This window comes from Oryzias melastigma, linkage group LG21 (assembly GCF_002922805.2).
Source record: "Oryzias melastigma strain HK-1 linkage group LG21, ASM292280v2, whole genome shotgun sequence".
In the NCBI taxonomy this organism is placed as follows: domain Eukaryota; kingdom Metazoa; phylum Chordata; class Actinopteri; order Beloniformes; family Adrianichthyidae; genus Oryzias; species Oryzias melastigma.
This window is the reverse complement of record NC_050532.1, coordinates 23310407-23336988: the sequence shown is the minus strand read 5'-3', so window position 1 is coordinate 23336988 and position 26582 is coordinate 23310407. Positions and strand designations below refer to the sequence as shown.

Below are 26582 nucleotides of genomic sequence, written 5' to 3'. Positions count from 1 at the left end.
CAAATCTTTCTCTTAGCAGACTATAAGAATTTTATTCTTCAAACTGCTCCCTTCCATTTATGTAGTTGTAAAGCGTATATTGTATTCAGTTTATTTTTGATACTTAATTAAAGGGAATAAAAGATCACTCCTTTTAAGTCTTTATATATAAATATGTATACTTTTAATATTTATATATTTTTTTCCAACTCTTTTCTAATATTATTGTAATTACAACCTGAATATTGTCAAAAATTCTAGGTTTTTTAGTGTCTCTGTTAAAGTTTAATGCAGCAAAAAGTTTCCTTTTGCAGAAAACTGAACAATATCTACAGTTTTTATAGAACTGTTTTTCAATTTTTACCTAAAAATCTTCTAATTTTTACTGCCAAACTTCATAATCTTTCTACTGTTGACATTTAACAGACTCTGTTTTAGTGTTTTCTTATATCAAAAGCTAGAGTAATAATAATTATTGATGTTAATAACTGAGATCTGATTCTGCTGCAGACACACTAGAAGTGTTTTGCTTTCATGTAATAGTGTTGAATAAGTCAATCTTTATTTAAAAACACTTTCACAACGCCATCATGTGAAAGTGCTTCGCACGAAGAAGAAAGGTGAAAATAGAAAATGAAAAATTTGGCAAATTGAAAAGAACATTTAAAAAACTCCATAAAATTATAAAGGGCAGTAAAAGTAGATGTGTGAATCGGCAATATGATATGTATCGAGATATATCCCAGGACTCTACCAGAACAATTTTTTACTGTTTTATGACCCACTCACTGCAGCTGCATTGCTTCCCTCATTTTTATCTGAGCCCGTACATGTCTCATAACAGCAAAAAACACGAAAACAGAAGTAAGACACTTAAAGAGGCTCCAAAATAATTAAGTAAATACTGTCTTGTCCGAATTTTAAATCTATATAAGTAATGAAATATTGCAGTATCGATTTTTTGTAAGTAAAAGACATGAAAGCAGGAAAAAATTAAATGAAGCTAGGTAAAATAAAAGAGAATGTAGTAGATAGTTTTAATATTAAGCCATTCTAGAAGAGGATTATTTATTTAGAAGAAGATTTACTGATTTCTTCTGCCCTTCAGACTTTTTATTTATTTATTTATTTGTTTGTTTAACAAGCTACTAAATAGAATATCCCCATAGAAGAAAACCATTCCTGATTTTAAACACTTTATTTTATGTATTTATTATATTATTAACCATAAGTGTATCTCTTATTCATTATGTTTTGCTACGATCAATAAATGAGCAAATGAGCAATAAATTAAAAGCCCAAAACGAAATATTTCTTGGGTTCTTTAGAGTTCATTTAGAAATAATTGTGCAGCTTCTCTGTTTAACCTGCAGCTTGGAGACCTCAGAGCAGCTCCTCTGGTGCTGAGCTGCTTATGTCTTCTTCTGTGGTAATGAAATTGTAATGAATGAGGATCGCCTGATATTATTCATCAAACTTCTTCGACCTGCTGGTATCTGGATAGCTCCTGTGCTGTGATTGGTGGAGAGGATAGAGTGTAGTTTCTCTTTGACGCATGACGGCTGTGTTTTTCTCGTGCAGATGGAACGTGGTGGGAATCCAGGGTTCTCTGATGAGCTACTTCACCGAGCCCATCTACTTCTCCAGCATCATCCTCGGCAGCCTCTACCACGCCGACCACCTCTCCAGGGCCATGTACCAGCGCATCGCAGACATCGAGGACCTCCCACAGCCGTTCTCCCTCAACAGGCCTCTGCTCAGCGGTAGGAACCCTCATTAGGCTTGATCTGGGGTGAAAATGTGGAGTTTCTGAGGTTTGGAAGCTTCTGCTCAATGATCCGTCTGAAGATCTGAATGTTGGAGTGTTTGCTCAGCTGACCGGTCAGTCTCTTCACACAGCAGGACAGCAGTTTTTCTGTTTGGTCTGAGCTGGCATTTACTTTCTTTCAGTAAAATTTGAACAGATTTATCCTTTTGTGTACATTTGCAGTCTGTGGTTGACCTTCTGAAAAGGCCAGAAAAACCGAGCTTCTGCTGTTTTCTGTTCTCCTGGTTTGTTTTTCTTCCTCATCACATTTGACAAACAACAACTTGACTGAGGAAAAATGGTCACAAACTCCTTCAAACATTTAAATTTGAGCATAAATCACGTCCTATCTTGTTTCCTAAATGTGTTAGTTTTAGTCATAACATTAGGAAACAAAAGACTTGGAATCCTTTCTTTTTTATTTTCTATTTTTTTAACTGAACTATTTTCAACCTCTTACAACTGTCTCATCTATATACATAAAAAAGTTTATGGTGTTTTAAACTTAATTTTTTTGAAATCTTAAAATCTTTGGATCAGTTTATATGAGGAAAACTTTGTTATTATTGTTTTTATTTTTGCTCTTGTTATTTCACACAATTTAAGTATCTCTAAAACATAATAAAATGACGATTTGGATTAAAAAATTATGAATGAATTTAGAAGTTTAATTGATTCAGTAAAATGGGGCAAAAAATGTCACTCATTTAATACGTTTGGGAGATTATGATGAACAAAGTAAAAAAAAAGGCCCAGGTGAACTGTCACAATTACAAGGTTAATAAAGTTTTTTTAAAGGTTTATTTGCTGATTTGTTGTTTACCAATATTTACCTCACTGTATCCTTATTTGGATTATTTAGAAATGTAGATAAATTAGTTTGTCTATATACAATGGATGAAAATGCATTTTATAATAAAATAAATGGCAATATTAACCAAATCATAAAGTGGCTTAATCAGATTTAAGTGATTATTGCTGATAATTGGCTGCAGTTTTTTCTTTAAGTATTTTAAGGTGAAAACTCCACCCCAAGACATTAATGCAAAATTTCCAATCTAAGGGCCGTGTCACACTTCCACTACGTATAATTACACATTGTCTTCGTATGTAATTTTAGTCAAACGTGTTTCTTGTATTCGATATGTTCAGATGTCCATACAGGGTGTCAGCAGACAGGCGTTTAATAAAAATGTTTGCAGTTTTTGCGTAGTTTACCTAGTTTATACACTGTTCTTACATAAATCTTACACAATTTATGTAAATTTGACTTTCCACAACTGTTCTATGTATGTCTACAGACTTTTCACTCTTGTACCATCAATGCATAATTGTCATGTTAGATTAAAATTACGTAATTGACGCACAAACCACTAATAACCAATTTTCATCCATGTAAAATACACATAATTTACATAGTGACAGCCTGACACGGTCTTAAAACAACTAATGGGTGATAGGTGAAAGTTTAGTACATTTTTTACTTTACATATTACAGCACTGATAACGAGATTTTGATTTATAGGAATCTGCTCTGTTTAATATTTTCTTCTGAGCGTAGTGTTGTTTGGACTCGGCTTGTTGCTTTAATGCTGCCAGCATCAAAGGTGAAGGTGAAGGTGGTGACGGTTTCATCTTGATCCGTCAGGATGACGGGGGGGCATCGCATCACTGTCTCCCCCTCCCCCACTCTGCGTCTCTCTAAGTGACGGGTGGAGGAGATAATGGCGGCGGGGTTATTAACCTTTTCCGCTTTAGAGGGTTTTTAGCCGTGAAGGGCCGTGGCCTCCGAGCTCCCAGGATTTCATCCCCTGTAAATCATCTTCTGCCACCAGAGCAGCCGAGGAGCTCCGTCCACAGACACGGGGATTTATGTCCTCCATATATCTCCCATTTATGCTTGAGATACAGTGGAGGCCGAGGCCGTCTAATGATCTGGAAGAGTGTCCCCAAAGTCCCCGGAGAGGAAGGCATCGTTTTTCTCTGCTTTGTGAGGCCAAATGGCTTTTCAGAGATATCACAGAAACATGTGGTCGTGTGGGTAATTGCCTTCATGTTTTCCCCCTAAGACAAACGAAGAACTAGTTGAACGTGTGGACGCGTTGCTCCTGCTTCTCCTCACACGGAAACGCCTTCATGTCTTTGTTTCAGGAATTAGCAACGCCGAAGCCAGGCAGCCCGGGAAGGCGCCGAACTTTAGCGTGAACTGGACGGTGGGCGACCAGGCTCTGGAAGTGATCAACGCCACCACTGGGAAAGACGACATGGGGCGCGCCTCCAGACTCTGCAAGCACACGCTGTACAGCCGCTGGGTGCGCCTGCACTCCAAGGTACAGAAAGCTGCTTCCTGGATCTCAAAGGGGCCAAACCAGGATTTCCAGGACTTTCAGATTAAACTATATCCACATATATCATCATATATTACCTTTGACACACCAAAAAAATTATTTATGAAATATTAATTATTTTCATGAGTTTTTTTCCTACCCAAAAGTAAAACGACTCCATTCCTGAAGCCCCGCCTGTAGCTGCGTGTGAGTGTCGCCCATTTCATGATATTATTCTAGAGCTGGTGTGGTGAAAAGGTACGTTCCCCCTGCCAGAATGTGTGTCCCCGGTCTCAGGCATTGTTGAGTTCTTTTGTAACACTCTTATTTTGTCCCAAAATACATTAAAAGAAGATTGATGATCACAATATACTTTATTATGTTGCTTTTGGGAGATTATTGTCATATTTGCAATTTTTTCTCCTAAATATTCTACCTAAAACAACAGCTTCTTGTGTTAAAAAAAAGGAAAAAAACAACCTTTGTTTGACTAATTTAGGATAAAAAAACGTGCTTTATGGAATCATTTTTTTTATGGAAACAACTGAGAATTATTAAAAATTTCTTGTTTCGACTGAAAAATATTGGGGGGGGCCACAGATACTGGCGGGCGGGATCAGAAAATGTGGTTTAAAACCAAACATGACAGTAAACTCACAAAGCCCCAGAATAAGGTCTGTCATTATCATCCACATTTGTTTTATGCTTTTTGGGACAAAATATGAATTGGGAAACAAATCAGCGATGCCTCAGACCGGGGATGCACATTCTGGCAGGGGGAACGTACCTTGGCACCACACCTGCAGCATGTCTGCATCTACCATGAAAATACACAACATCAAAACTTTTTCAAAGATGGATCCACACATATTTGTATTTACCGTATTTTCCGGACTATAAGTCGCGGTTTTTTTCATAGATTGAATGTCCCTGCGACTTATACTCCAGTGCGACTTATATATGAATTTTTAATGATGAGATATGGACCGTAAGTCTAGAGTGCCCTCTTATGGTGATCTATGCAATTACTTTATTTACTTTAGTTATTCAGACGTGACACAGAGGACTAAGAATTTAATGGATTTAGTGATATGGAGTGAGATTGTGTGCAATTAATTACAGTAAAGATACAAAGTTGATGAGTTCTTGAGGCTATAGTTAAATAAAACTGTTATGTTATATAAATGCTACACCTTTTCGTTTTTTTCATGATGCTAATATGTGAATATGTGTTGACACATATTCAGCCTGTTCTCTATTCACTTATGAATGTTATAACTTACCTTCCAGGATGATGTAATATCGTTTTTTTCAACCAGTTTGTAAAATAAATTACTTGAAAAAAATGCGACTTATACTCCGGTGCGACTTATGTATGGTTTTTTCTTCTTCATTATGCATTTTTTGGCCCCTGCGACTTATACTCCGGTGCGACTTATAGTCCGAAAAATACGGTATTTGTTCTGGCCATAACTACACTGGTTCACAACACAAATACTGTTTTGTTCATCGAAAATGAAAGTTTTTTGCTAATCACCACTAGCTCCATGAACACATTGGGTGTTGGTGTTAGCCTGGGGGCAGGGCTGGGAGAGTAGACTTTTCCTGGAGGGGGCTGTCTCACGTTGTGACATCAGCACGTGAGGACCCGCTCGTTTTCGTGGGTATGGGAGGGGCTGGTGAAGAGAGTGCAGGTTTTTAGAGAATTACTTAGAAATGCATGAATGGTTTAAAACACCATTTTGGGGTTCTTTATAGTAAAGAATGAACAGTATAATACACTTAAAAGCTCAAAAAGATTTTTTTCATGGTATGGCCCCTTTAACAGGGATCATCAAAAATGGATGAAAATCTTTAAAGATCTTCTCTGATTAAAGTGATGTTTTAAACGTGTTCTTGTGTCAGTTTCCTCCTAGAAAACCACACAGGTTTTCAGATTTAAAGACAGCTGGGAACGTTTTCACGATGGATTAAAATCAGAGTGGGTCTCTAAAAAACCTTGAAGACGAGGGAGGTTTCAAAGTCTTTCCAAATATCAGTGGATCATCCTCCTCTTTGGATCAGTGGTCAAATGAAAACTGGAAGGTGTGAGGAAAAGTGAGTCACAGCTGAGAGGTCTGACCTTCAATTAGAGCCGAGTCGTCTTTGCTGCTTTAAACTTTGTTTCATAAGTTTTGACACAGAGGCTTCGGTTTCAGAAAAGAATACGTTCTGTGACTCTTTTTGGTGAGTGTTACTGGAATTTAGAACAACAGCAGCAGCTTCATGTGAACACAGATCACATCGCCATAGCGACGAGTGTCAGATGGAGGTAAAGCAGTGGACTGTGGAGCTCTGGAGAGGCGTTCTGAGGAGTGATGGATCGCACCTTCAGGTGGTCGAGTTTGATGAATGTTGGAGGAGGATCGTACTGCCTGACTGCATGGTGGAGGAAGGATCATGATGTGGGGCTTCTAGTGGGTTATAGGCTTTCCTGATGCCTCCAAACATTTTCTCTGCTTCCACTTTGGAGCTGGAAGTTTTATATTCTAATCCGGTATGAATATAACTTGGCACACTGCATGACAAATTAGTGGGGAAAGTTGATTTAAAATCCTGATTTTAATGCAAGCTTTCATCTCTGGGATGAAATGAAACTTTTATTTTGAAAGACCAGTGTCTGGCTCCAGAAATTCTTGGGTTTTTATTACACATTTTAAAAAGATGGTAAATTGTTGCGACCAAAAATCATATTTACCTTTTAACACCGGAGATGTTGACTGCAAAATAACATCCTCTTTGAAGGACCGAAAATAAATATACATAATACACAATATAAAAATGCAAATATAGATAATAAACATAAACAAGTTGTTTTGGATGCAGAGAAAAGCTGTTTTGGGAATTATATTTATTTGGTAAACCATAAGAGTTACGGTTATTTTAGAGAAAGTCAACGCTCTGAGGTTAAAGGGTTGAAGTTTCTTAAATTCTACAATATTTCTCCATAAATATGGTTTTATTCAGTGGTTCAAGGTGTTTCCCTTTGACTTCTGTTAAAAGTTGTGTGATTTATTCAACGTCGCTAAAAAAATTAAACAAGAAAATCACACCTCCTATGCTAAAAGACCCACTCTGATCATCTTTTGATCTTTTTTAAAAACATTCCTAGTGATTTTTTTAATATGATTATGCTGTTTTTAGACAAAACTTAAAATAAATCAACCTGTGGTTTTCTAGGAGAGACAGCAGCTCATTAGACATATTTTTTATATCACAAATAAGTTCTTTTTTTATACTGGATTTTTTTATCTGCTCCTGATTCACATTAGCTGCGTTTACGTGTGCAAAATGTCCTCTATCAGATCAAAATTTGGATTAGAATAGAATTACGCACATTGGACCTGAGAAACTTTATCTGATCATATGTACGTTTATATGCGCCACACATTTGATCGGAATAAATCATTTTGACATGCACAGAAATATCTAAAATACCAGAAACGGCCGTAGAAGGGGAAATATTGAGTTCCGTTGTAAACAAAAACAAAGCTGCAGCTATGAGCAACATCATACTCTGAGCATACTTTTATTTTTAAGTGAATGTTTGCTCACAATTTTTGAAATCAATGTGGTCGGTGCTTTATTCTTTGTCGCACAGACCCGGAGGACGGGTTAGAGTTAAACATTCAGCCTTGGATGCAGTTAAGATCCGGTGCAGCAATGTACATCTTGGCTGCATGTAAATATGTGGGAATGACATCAGCCTTTATTTTGTCTGGATACGATTAGTAACACCTATTTACATGATTGTTTTCACGGTTTTTCCACATTCAAAAGCCATCTCCACCAGCTCACATCGTTCCGAAGCCGCTTGGAGAGACAGTTTTCCCGGGAGACACGGTTTTCCCGAGTCTAGCAGCTCGCTCGTGCAGAGCAGCTGGATGGACTGCGGTCCGAAACACACCAAATGAAAGCATCCTCCCCTCAAAGCAAACAACGCTACAGGTCTAGCTACAGCTGATATATCCAAAGTCTCCTCTGGAGCGCTATACCCCTCTATGCATGACGTAAAATCCAGCGCAGTAATGACACACGATCGGAATGGACTGTTTACATTCACCACGATCAGCAATCGGTGTAACCCACCTATCTGGATCAGAAGGAAATGAGTCTGACCGGGCCAGAGTATTCCAGGTGGCTTGTTTATATTGGACGTTTTCATTCTGATCAGGCATTTATTTGGATTACTTGTGTCAATGTGAACACGGTTGATTAAAGGATAAATTAATTATAAAATTAATACAAATAGTTAAATACTCGGAAATGCAATTTTGAGCTTAATTTTCTTTATAAATGTCCTCCGTTGTTAGAAAAAGGCACAAGAACCTGTTAAAAACACAATTTTATTTTACTCATTGTCTGATAAATTTTCCACTCAATATCAAAATGAGTGTTAGGTTGGTACTGACTTATATGTCAATTGTATTTTATTCAATTTTGCTGTACATTTCTAGCCAATAATTATACCTTTCCAGCAATTGTGGGCGGGCTAATATTAGAATAGGTGTGGCCTTGAGGGTGGGAGGAGCTTTAGTCAAAATGCTGAAGACAAATTGAGGGAAAGTTTAGCTGAACTTCACAGCAAAAAATTCTAAATCGGCGATCTGATGGAAAAGAAGGATGTGGACGATGCTGTGAAAGCAGAGCGTTGTCATGGCGATGAGCGCCAAAACAGGAGTGGGAAAACAGAGTTGATCACTGCAGTGTAAACTGTCAGAAAGAAGGAAATGAAGCATCTCAGGCACATCAAGGTGCTTTCCTTCATTCTGTCTCACTTTTTGTGTATATTATTTTATTTTGAAACACTGGTTTAAGCACTCTTTTGACACCAGAACCGTTTTAAATCCGTTGCAGATTAAATCCAAAAGGTACCAGGTTGGTTCTGTTTTTTATGCGAGGCACCACTGAAGTTCAACTGACTTCCCGTCTCCTCTTCCTCCCCAGCTGTCATCCATCTTACGGATCAAAGTGCCGAAGCCGAGCTCCTACCACGACGCCAAGCAGGCCGCCACGGAGTACCACTCTGCCAAGAAGGCGCTCATCAAGGCCTTCCACAAGGCCGGCCTGGGAGCCTGGGTAAAAAAGCCCATCGAGCAAGACCAGTTCACCCTGAGCTCCTGAGGTTCTCCCGGGACCAAGGTGGTTCCATGCAACCACCCACTCCCCCTCCTACCCAGACCCAGGCCAGAAGCTAGAAAGACCCTTCTTCTGCTCGCCGTTTCCCTTTCCGACGTGTCGCGGCGCACGTGCACCTCGTACCTGCGCCGCCTCACAGACTGCTCATTCCTCAGAGGACCTCAGCGTCGGGTTTTCCGTCATCACCTTGAGTTTTTTTCACCGTCTGTCTTGATCGTTTTAAGATGGTTGTTTTTCATGTCATTTTTAATTTGAAAACTGGAATCACTGTGTTTTCATCTCTATGCTGCAGATGTAAAAGCAGAAATTGCAATTCTGTCATTTTATCCAGTTTGAGTTCAAATTTAGAGGAAAGAAAAGATGCAAGATGCATAAAAGTCTGAGGTTTTGCAACTCAAGCTGTGCACACATAAAAGGAGGGAATGTGCAAACAATCTCCTCTGGTTCTCTTTGGTAAAAGTCCTTTTAAAGTCAGGTGATGCTCACATGCTCAGGCTGCTTTTCCACTCCGATCAACCATTAGAACCCAGTTTTATTCCAGAACCCGAAAGAACCTCCTCTACCTTTTAAGAGTAAAACATCCAGAGATGTGAGCTGTAATATATGTCTTTTTCCTTTTTTTTATACTTGTAAAATTAGGGCGGAAGTAATAGTTTGCAAAACGTATGTATTTAATTTATCGATTATTCTTTTAATTTTTTTTTTTTACATTTTTAGAAGAGTTTTTGAGAGGTTAAGTAAGAGAATATTTGTAGCATTAAAACTAAATGACTAATTTTAACAGTTTGAATCACGTCAAAAACACACAAATCTGCATGGATTAGCGTGTGCACACTACTGGCCCAACACTTTTCAAAAACTAAAAACCTGTTTATGTATATATATATATATATATATATATATACTAAAATATTAGGAATTTTGATTTTAATAGTTCATAATTATATAAGATGAGGTAAAAGTTTTATGTTGTGCATCATCTCTTTTAAGCCCCTGTATTAAACAAAGAAATGTCAACTGGGTGGAAAAGAGAGCAGTTATGAAGCCAGTTTAACATTGTTTTATCAACTTTAATTTTGTAAGTTATTTCTATGGAGCTAAATTGGGGCCAAAATTATTTGAAACCCAAATAAAATAAAATAAAATGGTGATTGGCCAAAAGAAAATGTAAAATGTCCAGAACTTTTTGCTATTCAAAAATATACTGAATTATTTTTAGCTTCAAATGTTCTGTTTTTTAGGTTTTTAAATCTTTTTTTCACTTTCAACTCTTGTTTTTTTTTTGTTTGTTTGTTTTTTTTTTAATCTGAACATTTCAGAAAACCTTTGGCCTTGCTCACTTTCAAAAAATAGTTGAAAGTGAAAAAAGTTTTAAAAGTTTTTTAATTAAAAATTTCAGTTTTTAAACCTTAAAAAACAGAACATTTGAAGCAGAATATAATTATATTTATTTTTGAATAGCAAAAATTTTAGGACATTTTACCTTTTTATTGGCCATACACCAATTTTCTTTCAATTTGTTTTATTTGGGTTTGACATAATATCGGCCTCATTGTAGCTCCATATATTTCCAGTCACTGTCATTTCATACTTGAACAGCAGGGGGGGTCGTGTGGACTCCGCCGCCTGGGTCTTGGGTCAGCTTGTCGAGGCGCTGCACGTTGTTTTATTGTTTTCCTTTATTTGAAGCCATGGCTTTGCATGGAAACTGAACTGAGAGGCTTGCAGAGCAGAACTCGTGCGATGAACTCCATCGGCGGAAAAGTTTGGATGAATGCCAGCAACTTCCTCCACAGGCAGCTTTGAATCTCTGTTTTCTAGATTTGTTTTTGATTTTTTTTTTTTTTTTGTCTTCTGGATCGGTACAGCAGTGAAACGATGACTATAGAACATTTGTGGCACTCATCTGTCACACCCGCTGTCAATAGATGTACTGTAGCAGCACGAACCATAAATGAACTTATTTTCATGAAAACGACCTGTAGAGACACAAATCTCCCAGAAAGCACCTCTTTCATGGTGAATATGCAGACCCTGCATGAAGAACACTGTAGGCTCAAACCCGATGCTCGTAGTTTACAACCAACCGTCGTGATGTCGCGTCTACAGGATTTCCACTTCCAGCTGTCGGTCCGAGGGTCAAACGTGTGTCCTGAAGCATACCGATTCTCACCAAAGATCCATGTGTGTGACTATTTTCCTAACGAGGATTTATTTTGGAATACGGTCCGTCATCTGTACCGTCAGGCTTTCCCCTCTGCATCTGTAGTCGTCTGTAAGCAGTCGGTGTTTCTTGTGACCTGTGATCATTATTGTGTAGTGTCTGTGTGTAAACTTCTTCCCTCCTCCGATGCTGGAATTGTGAAAAATGGTTTTTTTTTTGTTCTTCTTTGTGACTCACCGGGGCCACCGTAAGACACTTCACTGATTATGACAACGCCCTGGATCAACACTGTAGCCACACCTTCACAAAAGACGACAAACTCACAAAAAAAACAACAACCTGCACTGTTAAGTGCCTCAGCTTGAAGTGGCATCCACCAGCGGGCACTTGTTGATGTCATTGACAGTATGTCCATTTATTTTTCACTTCTATTTGGTATTTTGGACTCCAAAACCTGATGTTGGATATATTAGCAGGAAACATCCCCACATCCTGCCGGCAAAACTGACCCAAACCAAAGTCACGAGCAATACTCCTGATCCGTCCTTTAACGTCACAACCAGGAGTTTGACCCGCTTTTGTCTTTCTTTTTCCATTCTTGTCCCTCCACAAAGCTGTCTGAGGACTTTTTTTTTTGTAAACGTCCTCGTAAAGATTGCCTGCTTGAAGGTTTCTTTCTACTAAAGATGTCAACCGATGATGTCATGCTTAAAAAAAAAGTGTGGACGGACTGAACTAGCACAGCGAGAAATGAGCTGCTTCTGCTTGATCCTTTGTAAATCCTTGATGATGGTCCGCCCCCACCCCCCCCTCTCCAAGAAGGGGGGTTGTAGTTTCGGGTATGTTCGATGACCTTTTCTGGGTTTCTGCCCTCTCAACAATCGTCCTGTGTGTGAAATCCTTCACCAACAAGAACCACAACCTTGCATGTACTTACCAGCACTGAAGCTGCACCTAGCATGATGACAAACTTTTAAGGGACTCTGTAGAAAAAAACCTGATGACTATAGATAGAGATATAAAATCTACAAAAAAAATAAAAGAGTTCTTAGTTTACGTTTTGCATATGCTGAGTGGTTATTTCTGTGTCTGAGGCATTGACTGTATGTGAGATCTGGAGCGAGCTAATTCATGTTGATCGTGGAAGGAGGTACGTATGTCAGAGTATTGTAGGTTTGGACATGTCAGGTGTTTCTCAAAACTTAAAATTAAAAAAAGAAGTGTTTGTTATGGTTTATTCCTGTTATGTTTGGCTTTTTCAATCAAAATCAAGAGTATTTTTAATCAAAATGTATATAAGTATCAGGATAAATGCAACCAGTTTGTGTTTTAATCATGGTGACACAAAGCAGATTAATATATGCACAAAAATGTGAGTTTTCAGACCGTTAGTAGTCAATAAAATCTAAAAGTCTATTATAATTAGTCAGTGATCAGACGATTTTCTGTTAGTTTGGGGAAGCCAAAGAAGCAAGAGATGAAAATTGGGTTTTAAAATGAGTAAAAAATATAAATGTGTTCTGAATTTTAAAATATCTCAATATTTTACTGTTTATCTATTAAAAAATCCTGTAAAAGTGAGACACAATTCTTTAGAGGTAAGCTTAGCTAACTCCTCCCTGTACATAAAACCTCACTTCTTCTTCTTCTTTGTTTGTTACTTTAACCCTTTTACACCAGAACTTTAGCATCAGAGTTGACATTCTTTCTACAACTGTATCTCTTTAGCTGTTCACACAATTAACGTAATTCCAGTTGATTCTGTTGTGGATAAAAAGTCAATATGCAAAACCGATGCGAAAACCTTATTTATTCTATGAAAGGGACGACTGATTTATGTTTAAACGGTAGAAATGTTACGGTATGTCAAAGAACGTATGTTATTAAGGTGTTTCCAGCTGGTGTTAAAGGGTTAAATGTGTCCTTTTAATACTATAATACTATAAAATGACAGCAGGCTCTTTCATTCTGAGAAACTTGTCTTCTAATTAGCATCTCGGGTCTTCATTCTGAAGGACCGCTTGCAGCCAAAGTGTGAAATATACATTTCAAAAGGATTCTCAGTTGTCGTCTCCCATCACTGCTGCCGTAGCTTATTTTGTGGGCTGACAGGACAGTTTTGCAGACACAAATTGCAAATGTTCTTGGTGTCAATCAGACTCAAGGTGAGGCTGGATTAGTCAGACGGAGGCGTCTCATGAATTTTATTCCAGGTTTTAATCTTCGGGTCACCCGGTGAGTGAAAGCCGAGCCTGCTTCACGTTGACTCTAAAGGAGCTTCAGCGAACCAACTGTTGGAAGAAAATCTGAAGTTGATTTAGGGTTTGGATACCCTTTCAGCTGTGTGTTTCAAATACACTTTTTATTATTATTTTTTAATGGCAATCAAGTAAAAAAATATTGTTTTTCTGCATTTTCTCTCCTTTCTGTCCCTTTTGATGAAGTATTAAGGTCATGATGAAATAAAAATAAATACTCAAATATATAAGAATAAATTCATCAAATTATAGTAAAGTTAGCATTTCACAAGAAGAAAATCCTAAATGTATTATTTAAAAAGTTAAAAATTTTGCATGTCATTTTTTTCAAATAAAATGTATACATTTACAAAAAAGTTAAAGTAAAGCAAATCCAGTGAGTTTTGTGAGCAGTGTGATGTCCATCCCATTTGCATGAATTTCCTACAACATAACTTAAATAGGTGATGTTTGATTGTCTTTAGTGAAACATTTTAAAACCCAAACGTTACATTTTATTTTGGGAAAAAAAGTATTTTCCTTATAAGATTACAATTTTTTTGTCAACATTTTACAACTTTGTTCTAGTAAAAAATTGACTATTTAATCAAAATGTTATGTTCCCCTTATATATACATATATATATATATTTACTCTCATAACATTTTTTGACTTTTTTCTCAAGTTGTACAAACTTTGTACAAATTTGAATTTATTTTGAAAAATGTCAATTTTTCATATATTTGCAACATTGGAAAATTTTGACTTTTCAATAGAGATTTTTTGAATTTATTCTGAATTTCTTGTTTAACTTTTTTCATGTTTTGGAACCATATTCTTGGAAAATTTTGACTTTTTTTTTACAACTTTGTAAAATTTTGACTCGTTTTTCAAGATTATATGACTTTATTTTGAAAAATTTCCACTTTTGTTCATGGATTTACAACTTAATTTTCACAACATTTTGACTGATTTCTCATAAGTCTGTTTTTCTTCTTGTATTTCATCTTCCTGAAGTGCTGCAACAATGTTTTGATCTTTTTTCAATGTACAAAACTTCCTCTTACCGCTTTTTATTTTTTCTCTCTTCCAAAAGTCTCTCTGGTCTTGCTAGCTTGCTGTTAACGGAACGTTCCATTGCTGCAAAAGGAAGTAAATAACAACAGGCCAATCTCCAAGTTATGTATCGTAGCAAAAATGTTTGAAAAGCTGAACAACTTGAAGCGTTTTTTTTTAAATCAAACAGCATTGTCCAGGTACTTCCCTCTAAAAAATACTACGTTGCTCTCTTTATCGACCTCTCCAAAGCTTTTGAGACTAATGATCACACTCTCCAAGTAAAAATGCTGGACAACGTATTTCCAATCGTGGCCTGGTTTGTCAACTATCTAACAGATCCCAGTCTGTACACATATCTGGCTCCATCCGTGAGATCAAGAAAGGTGTACCACAGGGTCCGGTTCCCATTCTGTTCTCCATTTATATTAACAACCCGTGTCGAAACCTTCCAAATTCATCAAACCATCTTTACGCAGATGACACTGTAATTTACTGTTGCTCTCAGTCATTAGCACAAATATTTGAGTTGTTACAGTCTGCTTTTAATGCTGCTCAATCTCGTCAAAGATCACTAAGATTAGTTTTCAGGCAATCGCCCACACTGCCTAATGGTAAGTCCGCCTCTGCTGGGGCCTCTGGTGCAGTCAGACTGTGAGGGAGGGGGCAGCCAGTTGTGCCCCTGAGAGAAATGACAAATCATTAGCTCTGGTCCAGGGGTAAATGGAAGCCACACTCCTCCAAGGCCCACATTTCCATTTCAATTTTCTGCTCAACAGAGTTGATGTATGTGGCGAATCACATGGCAAGAACAGTCTCCACCTCAGCTGGCTCCAGCCTCCTGTTATTCACTGGTTAGAGTACTTCTGTGACCTTGTGTCTGTGTGTGTGTGAGTCTGTGTGTGTGTTTTATTCAGTGATATCACCAACTAACACAATTCAAACGCCAAGTCTCTTAAAAAAGAAATCCCTTGATGCACTGCAGGGGCGTCACATCACATGACACCAGACTGCAGTAAAGTTCTGACTGATCTACAGGGTTCCAACTGTAACCAGATGAGGAGATTTGGACTTAAGTCACGTTTATCTTCTTTTGTATCTCCTATAATGATTTTTTATGACGATTTATTTTTACTGCTGGAAGATTTAAGATTTCCAACCTTATAAAAAGTGACTTGTGAGCATCTCCGATTGTATTATTAGTGTATTCTGCACAGAAACACGATTAGAAAGAAAACGTGGCTTAAAGCCATCACACTGCAGAAAAGAGAAAGTAGAATGCTTGATGAAATGGGAAGATCCAAAGGATGAGCTTCATATAACACAGTCAGAGCACAGATGGATTCTGCCAAAGTAAAAGTGCATAATTAGCAGCAGTGGGACCACAGACTGTAGAAACATCAGGCTTGACATATCGCTGATGAAACGGCATCATGAATATCTGACTCTGATCACATCAGCGAGAAAAAAGGAAACGCTGGAACTGCTGCAGTCAAATTTAACCTCAGGTGCTTAAAAATCAGCTTTTACACAGAAAAATCAGTGCAGACGGCAGTGAGGTGAACTCGGCACAAAACAACTGAATCATTGACGAAAACCAAACCGTTTTAGGGCAAAAATACGTTCAAGTTAAGTCATAAAATTTAGCAAAAAATACCATTTTAAATTGTAATGATTGAACAGTTGTAAAAAAAATTTAGGACTTTTTTTAAAATGAAGTTGTAATTTCATGAAAATAAAGTTTTACAAACAACAATAAAGCAGATTAGATTCTTGAATGGGGTTTTTAAAAGCTGAAAGTACGTTTTTATTTTTAAAAATACTGTTGTAACTTTGATTTGTTTTTTCTCATAATTGTCCAACTTTGTTTGCATAAAATGTTCACTTTCTCATAGTTTTGAGACTTTAATCTTGTACAATTTTAAAATTTTCTCATATTTTTACAACTTTAAACGAGTTTAAATTTACTCTCATACAATTTTGACCTTTTCCCTGTTTATTCTTGTACAATTTTAGATGTTTTTTCTCATATTTTTTACATAAAATTAATTATTTTTTTTAAATAATTGTTAACCTTTATTCTTGTAAAATGTTTACCCTTTCTTCTAATGATTTTTGCAATTTTGTTCTCCTATTTTTTTTTTACTTTTTCTGATAATTTTCCAACTTCATAACATAGAATTTTGACTTCATATTAATAAAATATTGAAGTTTATATATATAATTGTTCTATCTTACTTTATTCCTGTGAAAAATTGTGTGACTTTACTGTTATGATTTTGCAGGATTTTTTTTCATAATTTTACAACTTTATCTTCATAGAATTTTTACATCTTCTCATATATATGTTATATATGTTTTTTTTCTCATATTTTATGGTTTTCTACTAATATAATTTTGATTTTTTTTTCACATGACACAAGCCGTTCGAAATTGGTCAACGAAGTTTAAAGTTTAAATAAGTGAATTTTCCCAACATCTACTGCAAAGCTTAGTGCCGCGTTCATTTGGTTTCTCAGTGATGGAGAGCATCTCCACCCGGGCCAGACATGCCCATGTCAACAACAAACACCTGCTTCACCTCATCTCTGGTCTGATTCCACACCAGTTCCAGAAGCCAAACCAAAGACACAACCGCTATTGACTAATGGTCAAAGTATGCTGTTAAAGAATGTCTTGTTTTATGCTGAAAGCTTTGCTTGTCAGTTCTAACTTAAATCTAAGAACAAATATGTTACGTTTATTGAGATGTTCAATTAAAATATTGATCTCTTTCTTTTAGGGTTTTCAATCTATTTTTATTTTTAGCATCTATATTTATCAAACAACCAATCTGCCAAAATAAAGAGAAAAGAAAAGTGGATTCCAAGTCCTTTGGAAAACGAGACTCAAAGACTCGACCCTTCCATTATTCTTTCTCTCGTCCTGGCCAATGACTGAAGAGATCTTTAGTCATGTGGTTTTGTTTACAAGCTTTGGTCCAAATTGTTGCCGTTTGACAGCAGACCCAACGTAAGGTTTAGGACTTGAACTAAAATGAAGCGGACTTCTTGAACCAAGACAGTGCCAGATGCGCCTCCTTCAGCGAAACCTTCTGACCGATCTCTGTGATCGCCACGGCTGCCGTTTCCTGTTGCCAAGACGATCAATAAGTAGGTACCAGCTTTGATTCAAGTCTAAGTGAACATAAAGACGGGGCACAGTGTAAATGAATTGACTCCACATCCTCAGTGGGTCGATAATTGCTAAAGCATCTCTTTGGCACCGTGCTACATTGTAATTTACTCAGTGGTAATCCTGTGTGTGTGAGAGGAGAGCAGATAGGCTAAGTATAGAGGAGGAAGTGTCAAGAGGAGACGCAGATTGAGCTTATCTGTGAGCTCAGGCCTTCCTTTGTCAGGACGGCTCCGTTCTGATGAAGACTCTTTGAACCTGACAGAATAATTAAAATAAAAGGGGGAAAAAAAGCTGACATTTGCGGTTTGACCTTTCTGACTTAGGTGGCAAAATTGGCACCGTTTCCACAGATTGCATTATAATAGCGTTCTGGTCCTGTGTGCGTCTGTGTGTGTGTAAGTGTGTGTAATGGGTCTGTGTGTGCACCGCCGGTGTGTGGCAAGAATAAAAGAGCAGGTTTATGGCAAATCAGCCAGTCATTTTCTCATTTAGGAGCTGTTTTCTCGTATACGAGGGTATTTGAATAGCTAAATTGTGCAAACAAGGACTAATATCTCTGTGCCCTTGTCACTGGCAAAGTCAGAATGAAGATCCCTGATCTTAGCTGTGTGTCTGTGTGTGTTTGTGATTATCCTGCTGGAGGACTGGAGTCCTGATTTTCTTTTTGTGGTGCAAACTCTTGTGATAAAGTGACGATTCAACTGCAGTTTTTACAAATTGCTGTGTTCATATGTATAGTAATGGAAATGAAAGTTTGCATGAATGATGGAGTGAAGTGGAACTTACAGGCATGAAGGCAGATTAAAGTTCACGTCTCCACACTCGGATCTGCTCATCTGATCATCATCCTAAAATAATAATCCAGACTCGTCACAAACTTAAAAAAAATTAACACATTTATGGAGTAACTTCAGTTTAGAGAAAATGTCCATGTAACACATCCATATTATAAAAACACTCAAATAGTCAAAGCTATTAGTTATAAAGTTCTCCAGAAAACCAATGACTCAACATTATACTATTACTTTATTCTGATTGGCTGCAGGGTATCTGTTAAAAAGTGATGTTGGGCACTCAAACTTAAAAAATGTTTTGGTCATGTGTATCAGGAAGGCAACGATCCACTCTCCCCATGATTTGGTTCACAGCTCAGTTTTTGGGTTTAGTTCGAGAAATGTTATTTGTTCTGGTTCAGTCTTGGGATCACAATACGAATCATATCCCAGGACAATTATCAGGTTTATATTGTATCGTCTGACTTTTGACAAACACACTCCTACTGAGGGGATTTGCCAATCACAAAATGAAGTTATGGGAACGAGAAATGGATCCTAGCTGAGGTCAGAGGTGAAGATTTGTGGACATCCGTATGGTTTTGTGCTGAGGAAGAGAACCAATATATTTACCTTAAAGTTTCGGGGGAAGATCAGGAAACCAGAGGAATGAAGGTTAGTGTGTTTATTGAGAGGAACAGTGAGGTTACAGAGAGCAGAGGTGAAGAAGGTGGAAGGCTTCAAGTCCTTCGAGTCCTTCGAGTCAACAGACTAGAGAGTGTCTGGGAAGAGCTGAGTGCAAGCAGGTTGAAACGGGTGGAGGAAGGCTGACGGCAAGAATGTAGAATGATGTTAGTTATTTATTTATCTATTTTGTCGGTTAGTTAGTCCTTTATTTTAAACAATACATGCATAGTAAATGGTAAAAAACAAGATAAATTATAAATTATAAATAAAAATATAGAGGACTGTGGTTAGAGTAACCATGTTGTTGGTAGACTAAGAAAGAGAAAAGAGGTTAAAAAAAGAAAAAAAAAAACATTTTTAAATCCTTTAAATGTAACCAACACATGCATCAGATCAAAACTTGAAATTTTTCACAAACTTTTGGTAATTTTCAGCCTTTTTTTTCATTTATTTTTTTAGATGTGTTGTAGTTTGCACAAAAATTATTAACATTTAAAATCCGAAATTAGTATACTTGAGAAAACCAGAGGAAAAAAATCACAGTTTTCTCTTAATGTGACAACATACAAAAAAAAGCACAATTTCCTTCATTTGTTGCCTTTAATTGGTAATAAAGTGGTTGTATCTTTGCTTTTAAAGTCTAAAACTAAAGGTAAAGTAAAAATAATGATGATTGCATTTTTCAACAAAAATGATTCTCGTGTTTTTCCTTTAAAGGTGTGGATTTTGGAAGCAGGAGCTCTGTTAAAGAGCACAAACATTATAACCCAAAGGGAATATCGTAAATCGGGGGGTTCCATCTTATGAAGAAAATTTGAAACTCACATTTGAAATATTCCAAAAATCTTCTAGTGTTCTTCATGTCTGCCTTGATAGAGCAATAAGGTGAATAATTGAACATCTTTTTGTGAACTGCGAAGGAAAATAATGAGGATTTCACAGTGATGTGAGATGAAGAGGCTTCTGAAGACATCTCATTACCTCAGTGCAGCTTTGGTAGTCTGTTCACTCCAATAAAAACTTTCAAAACTTCAGTGTCTGCACATTTATCTCCTAACATATTTTTCTTTAAAAAGAAAAGAAAAAGGGAAGTAAAGGGACCATTTAAATCTAATCATGTGTTTTCAATTTTAATAATAAAAATATTCCTGCTAAAGACGTTTTTTCAACAGAATTTGCTCCTTAACATCTCATAAAGTTTTCTCACAGCGTTTTAACTGAAATCTTAATTTCAGTATTTTAGTGTGAAATGGGTTACATGTCTATGGAAAATGTTCCACTGCCGTCTTCTTTTGTCAGCTTCACTGTACTGCCACCAAGTGTTGGAAACACGACACTTCCAGAGGATTCAGTCCACCCCTCCTATTATTTGGAGAAACGCCTTACTTGAGTTCTGCTTTCTTGTTTTAAAACCGCACAGATCAGATCTGGAAAAGCTTCTTTCTCTTAGGTAACGCTCTGCTGCCATTTCACAGCACGATTCAAAGTTTCTCAAAACAAAAGAAACATGACAAAGAAAGCAAAAGAAATGTGACTTGACAGTAAAAGAAGTGTAGAAGATTAAGTGGATTAATGAACACAAACCACTGATTAATGTAAACAAAAGTGTTTTAATGAATGTGGTTTTAATGGAAGCTGGAATCCGCTGAAGCAGATCGTCCTCAGAGTTCGTTGTGTAGCAGCACCTTCGCTTTTTTCATGTTGCTGAGCACTGTGGAGAAACGGAGCAGAGTTGAGTTTTAACCAAAGCTGACACAACGTGTTATTCTGGAAAAGTAAAGTTTCTTCATTTAACCTTTTATCACCCGAGGCGTCATCGGTGACGCTTAAACACAAAATCTTTAACACACTGTAACTTTTCAACCGTTACTACGATAATTCCAGCAGATTCTGAAGGAGAAAAGCGACTCGATCGCAACATTGAAAAAACCTTGAGGGTTTGACTTATGTGAAACTTTTGAGCTCATCTGAAGAGGACACAGTCAGCAGCGTGCACACACACTCACAGCGAGCCTGCATGGAGAAATGTCATCAGCTCTGCATTTCTAAATATAGACACAGACTGTGACAAACTGTTTTTTTAATTTTCTGCAACAACGACCTTGTTGATGAGTTTGAATTGTTAAATCCCTACATGTGACCCATAAATAAACGTTTGTATGAACTAGTTTAGTGAAAAACAATTTAATTTTTTGGGTCATTTTCATGGATTTCTGGACAAAGTGAACCAGATTTGTTTCAGTGTCTGTTCCTCCATTTTCTATAGCTAGAATGAAACTATTCATTTGACTATCATCTGGATTTGGAGTAAGATGTGGATTAATATTAGCCCCAAAACACAAAGAATTAATCTGAGGAAATTTATGATTAAGGTGGTTCATATTTAATTGCTGCTTTGGTTTAATTTTATTGGAAGTTTCTGTTTTAAATGCCTTGTTTTGTAGCTAAGATGTAATAAATAAAAACACATTTCCAAGTGCGTGACACAGTTACTCTTATCAAAACTGTCTACAGTTGACTTATTAAGTGGGGCTGAGTATCGCTAATAATTTCCAGAATTGATTCCATTCACCAGAGCCTACATTCATCCGATTCCAATTTTTTCGATTATTTTGATCCATTTTATTCAGTTAAATTTTGAGTTTACATGGTTTACACATTTAGATTCATTTGTTTAGAAACACATCAATAATCATGTATGTTTGGAAGATATTCATGTTAATCTGATACAGTTCATATTGTAAAAATGTATTAGTGAAATTAAGAGAGATTGTTAATAACATGGATTCTCAAATGAAGAAGCTCCAAAAAACACGTTTAGATAATTAATATTGTAAACATGGTTCTGCCTCTCCTGGGCGGGGGGCGTTCAGTTTGGCCACTAGGTGGCGATCGCGCTCTAGCATTACACCTTATTCCAGAAGAAGAAGAAAGTATGAGCAAAAAACTGTGTTTTAGACCACAAATGGTTACTTTAAAAAATATTTCCTTTAAAAAAGTTTGGAATCTCATGCCTGTGAGTTTATAAAGATGTTCATTTAGTCAGCAATGTATGTTTAGATCAGGGGTCGGCAACCTTTAACAATAAAAGACCCATTTGGGGTTGTTTGCTACTGATCAAAACCTCAAAGGAGCTGCAAAGTCTTATTTTATCCTTTAAGAAAAAGTAATACCACTTTGCATTCATTACATTTTTTTTAATGTAATAACTTACTTTTTTTTGGCATGAATAAAACAGAAATATAAAGGGAAAATATTTATTTCTCAAAATGTAAAATTGGTTTTGACCTCTGACAGGACCTTGTAAGATTTCCTTTCAAAATAAAAGACACCCTGTGCAGAACAAGATCATCCTAGTGTGGCAGCATAAGATAGTGTGACCTTTAAACCCATAAAAGGTCAGACTTTTTTTTTTTTTTTTTTTTTTTACTAAAGTTTGATTAAAAATTTAAGAAGTTCTGTTCAAATCTGAAGCATAGATCGATGAAGGCCTCTTCAGTGCAGCAGGGATGTAAAAATCTTGACAGTTTATCTTCTAGGTGCTCTTCAACCACACATTTATAATGTTAACTAATCTAAATTCATTAAAGGCTAATTTAGTAACTCTTACTTTAAAGGAAAAAAAGTGTTATTTTATATTCCTTTAGAAAGTGAGCCACTATGGAGGGATAAAAGAGACGTATGTGGCTCTGGAACAGCATGTCTAGTTTAGGTCAACCAAGTGTTAGCATTAGCCGCTCTATGGGAAGCTAGCATACTTGAGCATTCCGCGTTAGATCAATCTCTACTTTTATGCATGGATTATTGATTTATTAAGCCCAGATCAGTTCAAATTAGTTCTGAGGCCTTTAAACAAGAGCTTTAGAGGTCAAGTTGTTCACTTCTTAACCCTTTAACACCTGAGGCATCGTCGATGACGCTTAAGCACAAAATTTTTAACATACTGTGACTTTTCAACCATTAACACGATCAGCGAAATTCCGGTAGATTCTGAAGGAGAAAAGCGTATTGGGACACTTCTGTAGATAATTAGCAACTTTTTTAGTTTCAGGATGAAGCTTGAAGCTCAAAGATGAGCCTTTTTCAAACATCTTTAAACTCTTTCAACCCAACTGAACCTTCAATGGGGAAATCGGCCTAAATATTGTTCCTGCTTCTCCAAACTAAAAAAAAAAAAAAAAAAAAATTTTAAACATTTTTGGAGTTAAATCCACCAACAGGAAGCTGACAGGTGAGTGGAGCAACCTGTCACACAGGAAGGGACTTTCAGTTACTCACAGACTCCGAGGTCTTCTGGCGCGTAGGCGTAGTGGCGGTTGCCGTACCTCCCGGTGATGTCTGCACGCACAGTCAGCGACGGATCTGCACAAAGGCGTCGGTTCAGTTTGGAAGAACGCTGGTGACCGAACCAGTCTGAGCTTTGCTAAACCAGTTTGTGTCAGTCTATGTGGCATTAAAAGAAGCTATTGAGGAATGAATTACATAATTACGTAGATTCAATTGTCATAATATTAAATGTGATAATTAATTGGGGTCACTTTAAGGGTATATTTACCAACAAAGAGGATTCGTGGAACATAGTAACCATCAGGAGCCAGATTCTTGTCCATCGTTTCCTCCTATTATTCAACATTTGTAATGTCATTTAAACAATATTTGCAATGCTTTTTTTTAATATAATTCCAAACCAAAATGGAAAAAAAGTCTATTTACCACCAAGTTGATCATGATGAATTCATCTTTAGCCATTTTCTGGATGGTGTCATTGGCAACAAATGCTTTCTTCAGAGCTGTTGACAGAATTCTGTTTAGTCACCATCTTCAAAATCCCAACACTAAAAAATAGTCTAAATGTACAGTGCTTAGTGACACATGAATGCTGACAAAAGAGCCTGGAGCCGTCTCCCTTCGGACATGAAACTCTGAGTAAGTTTGAACCCAAATCTGAAACTTTTCTTGAATGCATTTCCTGGATCCGTGTCGTTTCCCAGCAACTTCCTCGCCTGAATGCGGGTTTGAATGAAACTAAACTCAAAAGAGTGGTGTGCGTTCATGCATGCGGTGTTTTATTTTCCCCAGCAAAAGCAAAGTGAGAGCCGTACCTTGGCTGTATGGGCACTCGTCTTTGTGATGAATGACTATCAGAGGCTTCTGACTGAGAGAGGGAAACAATAAAGCACATTTCTCAACACAATAGTGAGCGTGAACGCAGCCGTGCACGTCCAAATCATTGAGAAAACAAATTGCCTTGCCAGATTGTAAATGATTAATGATAAATGCAAACATTCTTTGCTTTTTTTGGGTTAAGAAGAAGGCCACAGTCCATTACGTAGAGAAATATATTAAAAAATACATTAAAAAAACAAGCTTTAAGGAAGTAAAATCTCACCTCTTGACTGCTTTTGAAAGACCCTCTCCATAACTTTGAACCCAGTTAATTTCATCACCCCATCCTGAAGAAGAAACCACAAAAATCCAGTTCTTCTCTCATATTTCAGTCACTCTAGTTCCTGGTGTGAAGAAGCGAGGAGCATCTACCTTTTGATATGGGATTAGGCTTCACAGTTTTCTTTTTCGGCTCTGCGGCTCCGGCACAGATGCCGACGAACATGAGAATGATGATCCAGCGAAGCATTGCTCCACGTCTTTTTAGAAAGCTGAGGTAACAGCTGGAATCTGCATTAGAAGATGGAAGAAAAAAGCAATTTAGATGAAAAAAAAAATATGACAGTCAACAAAGAAAAACTTTCCAGCGAATGCTGACTCACCAAACAAGCCTGACAGGCCCTTTCATGGTCAACCAAGGAGAAGAAAGGAAAGTAAGATCAGTAAAATCTGCACACTTTTAAAACTATAAAACAATAAAATTTAAACTTACTACATTAAATTAAAAATGCTTTTTTAATTGATTTTTTCCAATTCAGCAAATGAAAATCCTCAAAATAAAATAAAATTGCAACATTTTCCCCCTCTTAGCTATATCACACATGCAAGATCAAACTTTTAATAAAAACCTCACTCCTTTAAAATCAATTAAATCATTTCCTAAAATCACTGATCGTCTTACCTTGTCAAGAATCAACAGGAATCTGCACCTGCTCTCCTTCATGCACTCCTTTTTGTACGAGACTTTGAGGTGAACTTGTCAAACGAGTCTGTCACAAATCTATGCAGTGAATGATGACAGAAGAAAGAAAGAAAACTTCCAAAGCCACCCACCTCAGAACTGTACAGATTTTTTTCCCCTGTTTGCTCCAATGCTCCTTTTGAGGTAGAAATTCCTGTAATACAAGAAAAAAATAAACTTGTTGAGCAACAAGTAAAATGTGAAACCAGGTTAACTGCCTAAAATCTGCTTAAGATCTCTCAAGATCACATAATGTTAGGAGATATCTTTTTAAGTTTGTTCGATTATTATCTTTGTCACTTTCAAAAGAATTCACTTTAACCCCTTAAAGCCTGAATTTATTTCCAGCTATGAAAAAAAGGTATTCACTTGTGTTTTTTCTTTTTAGTACATTTAAGTAATTTTGTAGCTACTTGGGTTTGTCGCATATTTGAGACAACAGGCCTTTAAGGGGTTAATGTGTGAAGATTTTATAAAAATTTCTCAATGTGATTTGAGTTCATACCTCCTCGTCTCATATTTGAACTTCCTCCCCTCTCTACAGAAAGACAGCAAAAGGTCAAGGGTCACCCAGACCTTGGGGTAAGGGTGGATGTCACCCTTTAAAAGCGAAAAACACCTGCAGGTTTGTCAAGATCATTACCTCAGCATCTAGTGTGAACATTTCTATGACAAACATAAATTCTTATCAATTTAAAGGCCAGCTTATGTAGAGCTTCACCGCTTTACAACCAATTAACTTTACATACTATAGTGACAAAGACATCAGTCTCTTTTAGCATCTTGAAAGTAGTAAAATAAACAAATTTCAAGCTGAGAAGAATCACTCACTAAACATGAATGTGATAACATCTCCGATCTTGAAATAAACATCACTGTTAACCTAAATGATATTTCTCAACATCTATTTAGAAACTCTTCAGAAAGAAGTCTCACAAAACTTCTACTCTGACTAAGAGGAAGGAAGCAGTCCTTTCAAAAAGAGAATCTCACAACGAAACTCATGATATTATCATTTTTAAAGTATGTCACACAACCAGATGTACTGGTTGGTGTGACAGTCTGTGCAT

The 26582-nt window shown here is 36.8% G+C and overlaps 2 protein-coding genes across 3 annotated transcripts in view; one reads left to right on the top strand and one right to left on the bottom strand.

Moving 5' to 3' along the window:
- adarb1b (adenosine deaminase RNA specific B1b) overlaps positions 1–12511 on the top strand; it is a 145528-nt gene extending 133017 nt beyond the window's left edge. For both annotated transcript variants that reach the window (XM_024286327.2, XM_024286326.2), the window contains 3 exons: positions 1561–1742; positions 3938–4116; positions 9100–12511. In XM_024286327.2, the coding sequence (XP_024142095.1) occupies positions 1561–1742; positions 3938–4116; positions 9100–9276 (538 nt within the window). In that variant the 3' untranslated portion in view covers positions 9277–12511. The remainder of the gene's footprint in view (positions 1–1560; positions 1743–3937; positions 4117–9099) is intronic.
- Positions 12512–20975: 8464 nt separating this feature from the next.
- On the bottom strand, positions 20976–25570 carry agr1 (anterior gradient 1). The gene is made up of 9 exons (XM_024286382.2): positions 25453–25570; positions 25154–25172; positions 24924–25061; positions 24775–24838; positions 24488–24540; positions 24099–24175; positions 23941–24004; positions 23664–23747; positions 20976–21096 (listed from the first exon to the last, which is right to left on the bottom strand). Exons 1-9 carry the CDS (start codon positions 25492–25494, stop codon positions 21047–21049), a joined length of 591 nt encoding a protein of 196 aa, XP_024142150.1. The 5' UTR covers positions 25495–25570; the 3' UTR covers positions 20976–21046.
- Positions 25571–26582: the final 1012 nt, after the last annotated feature.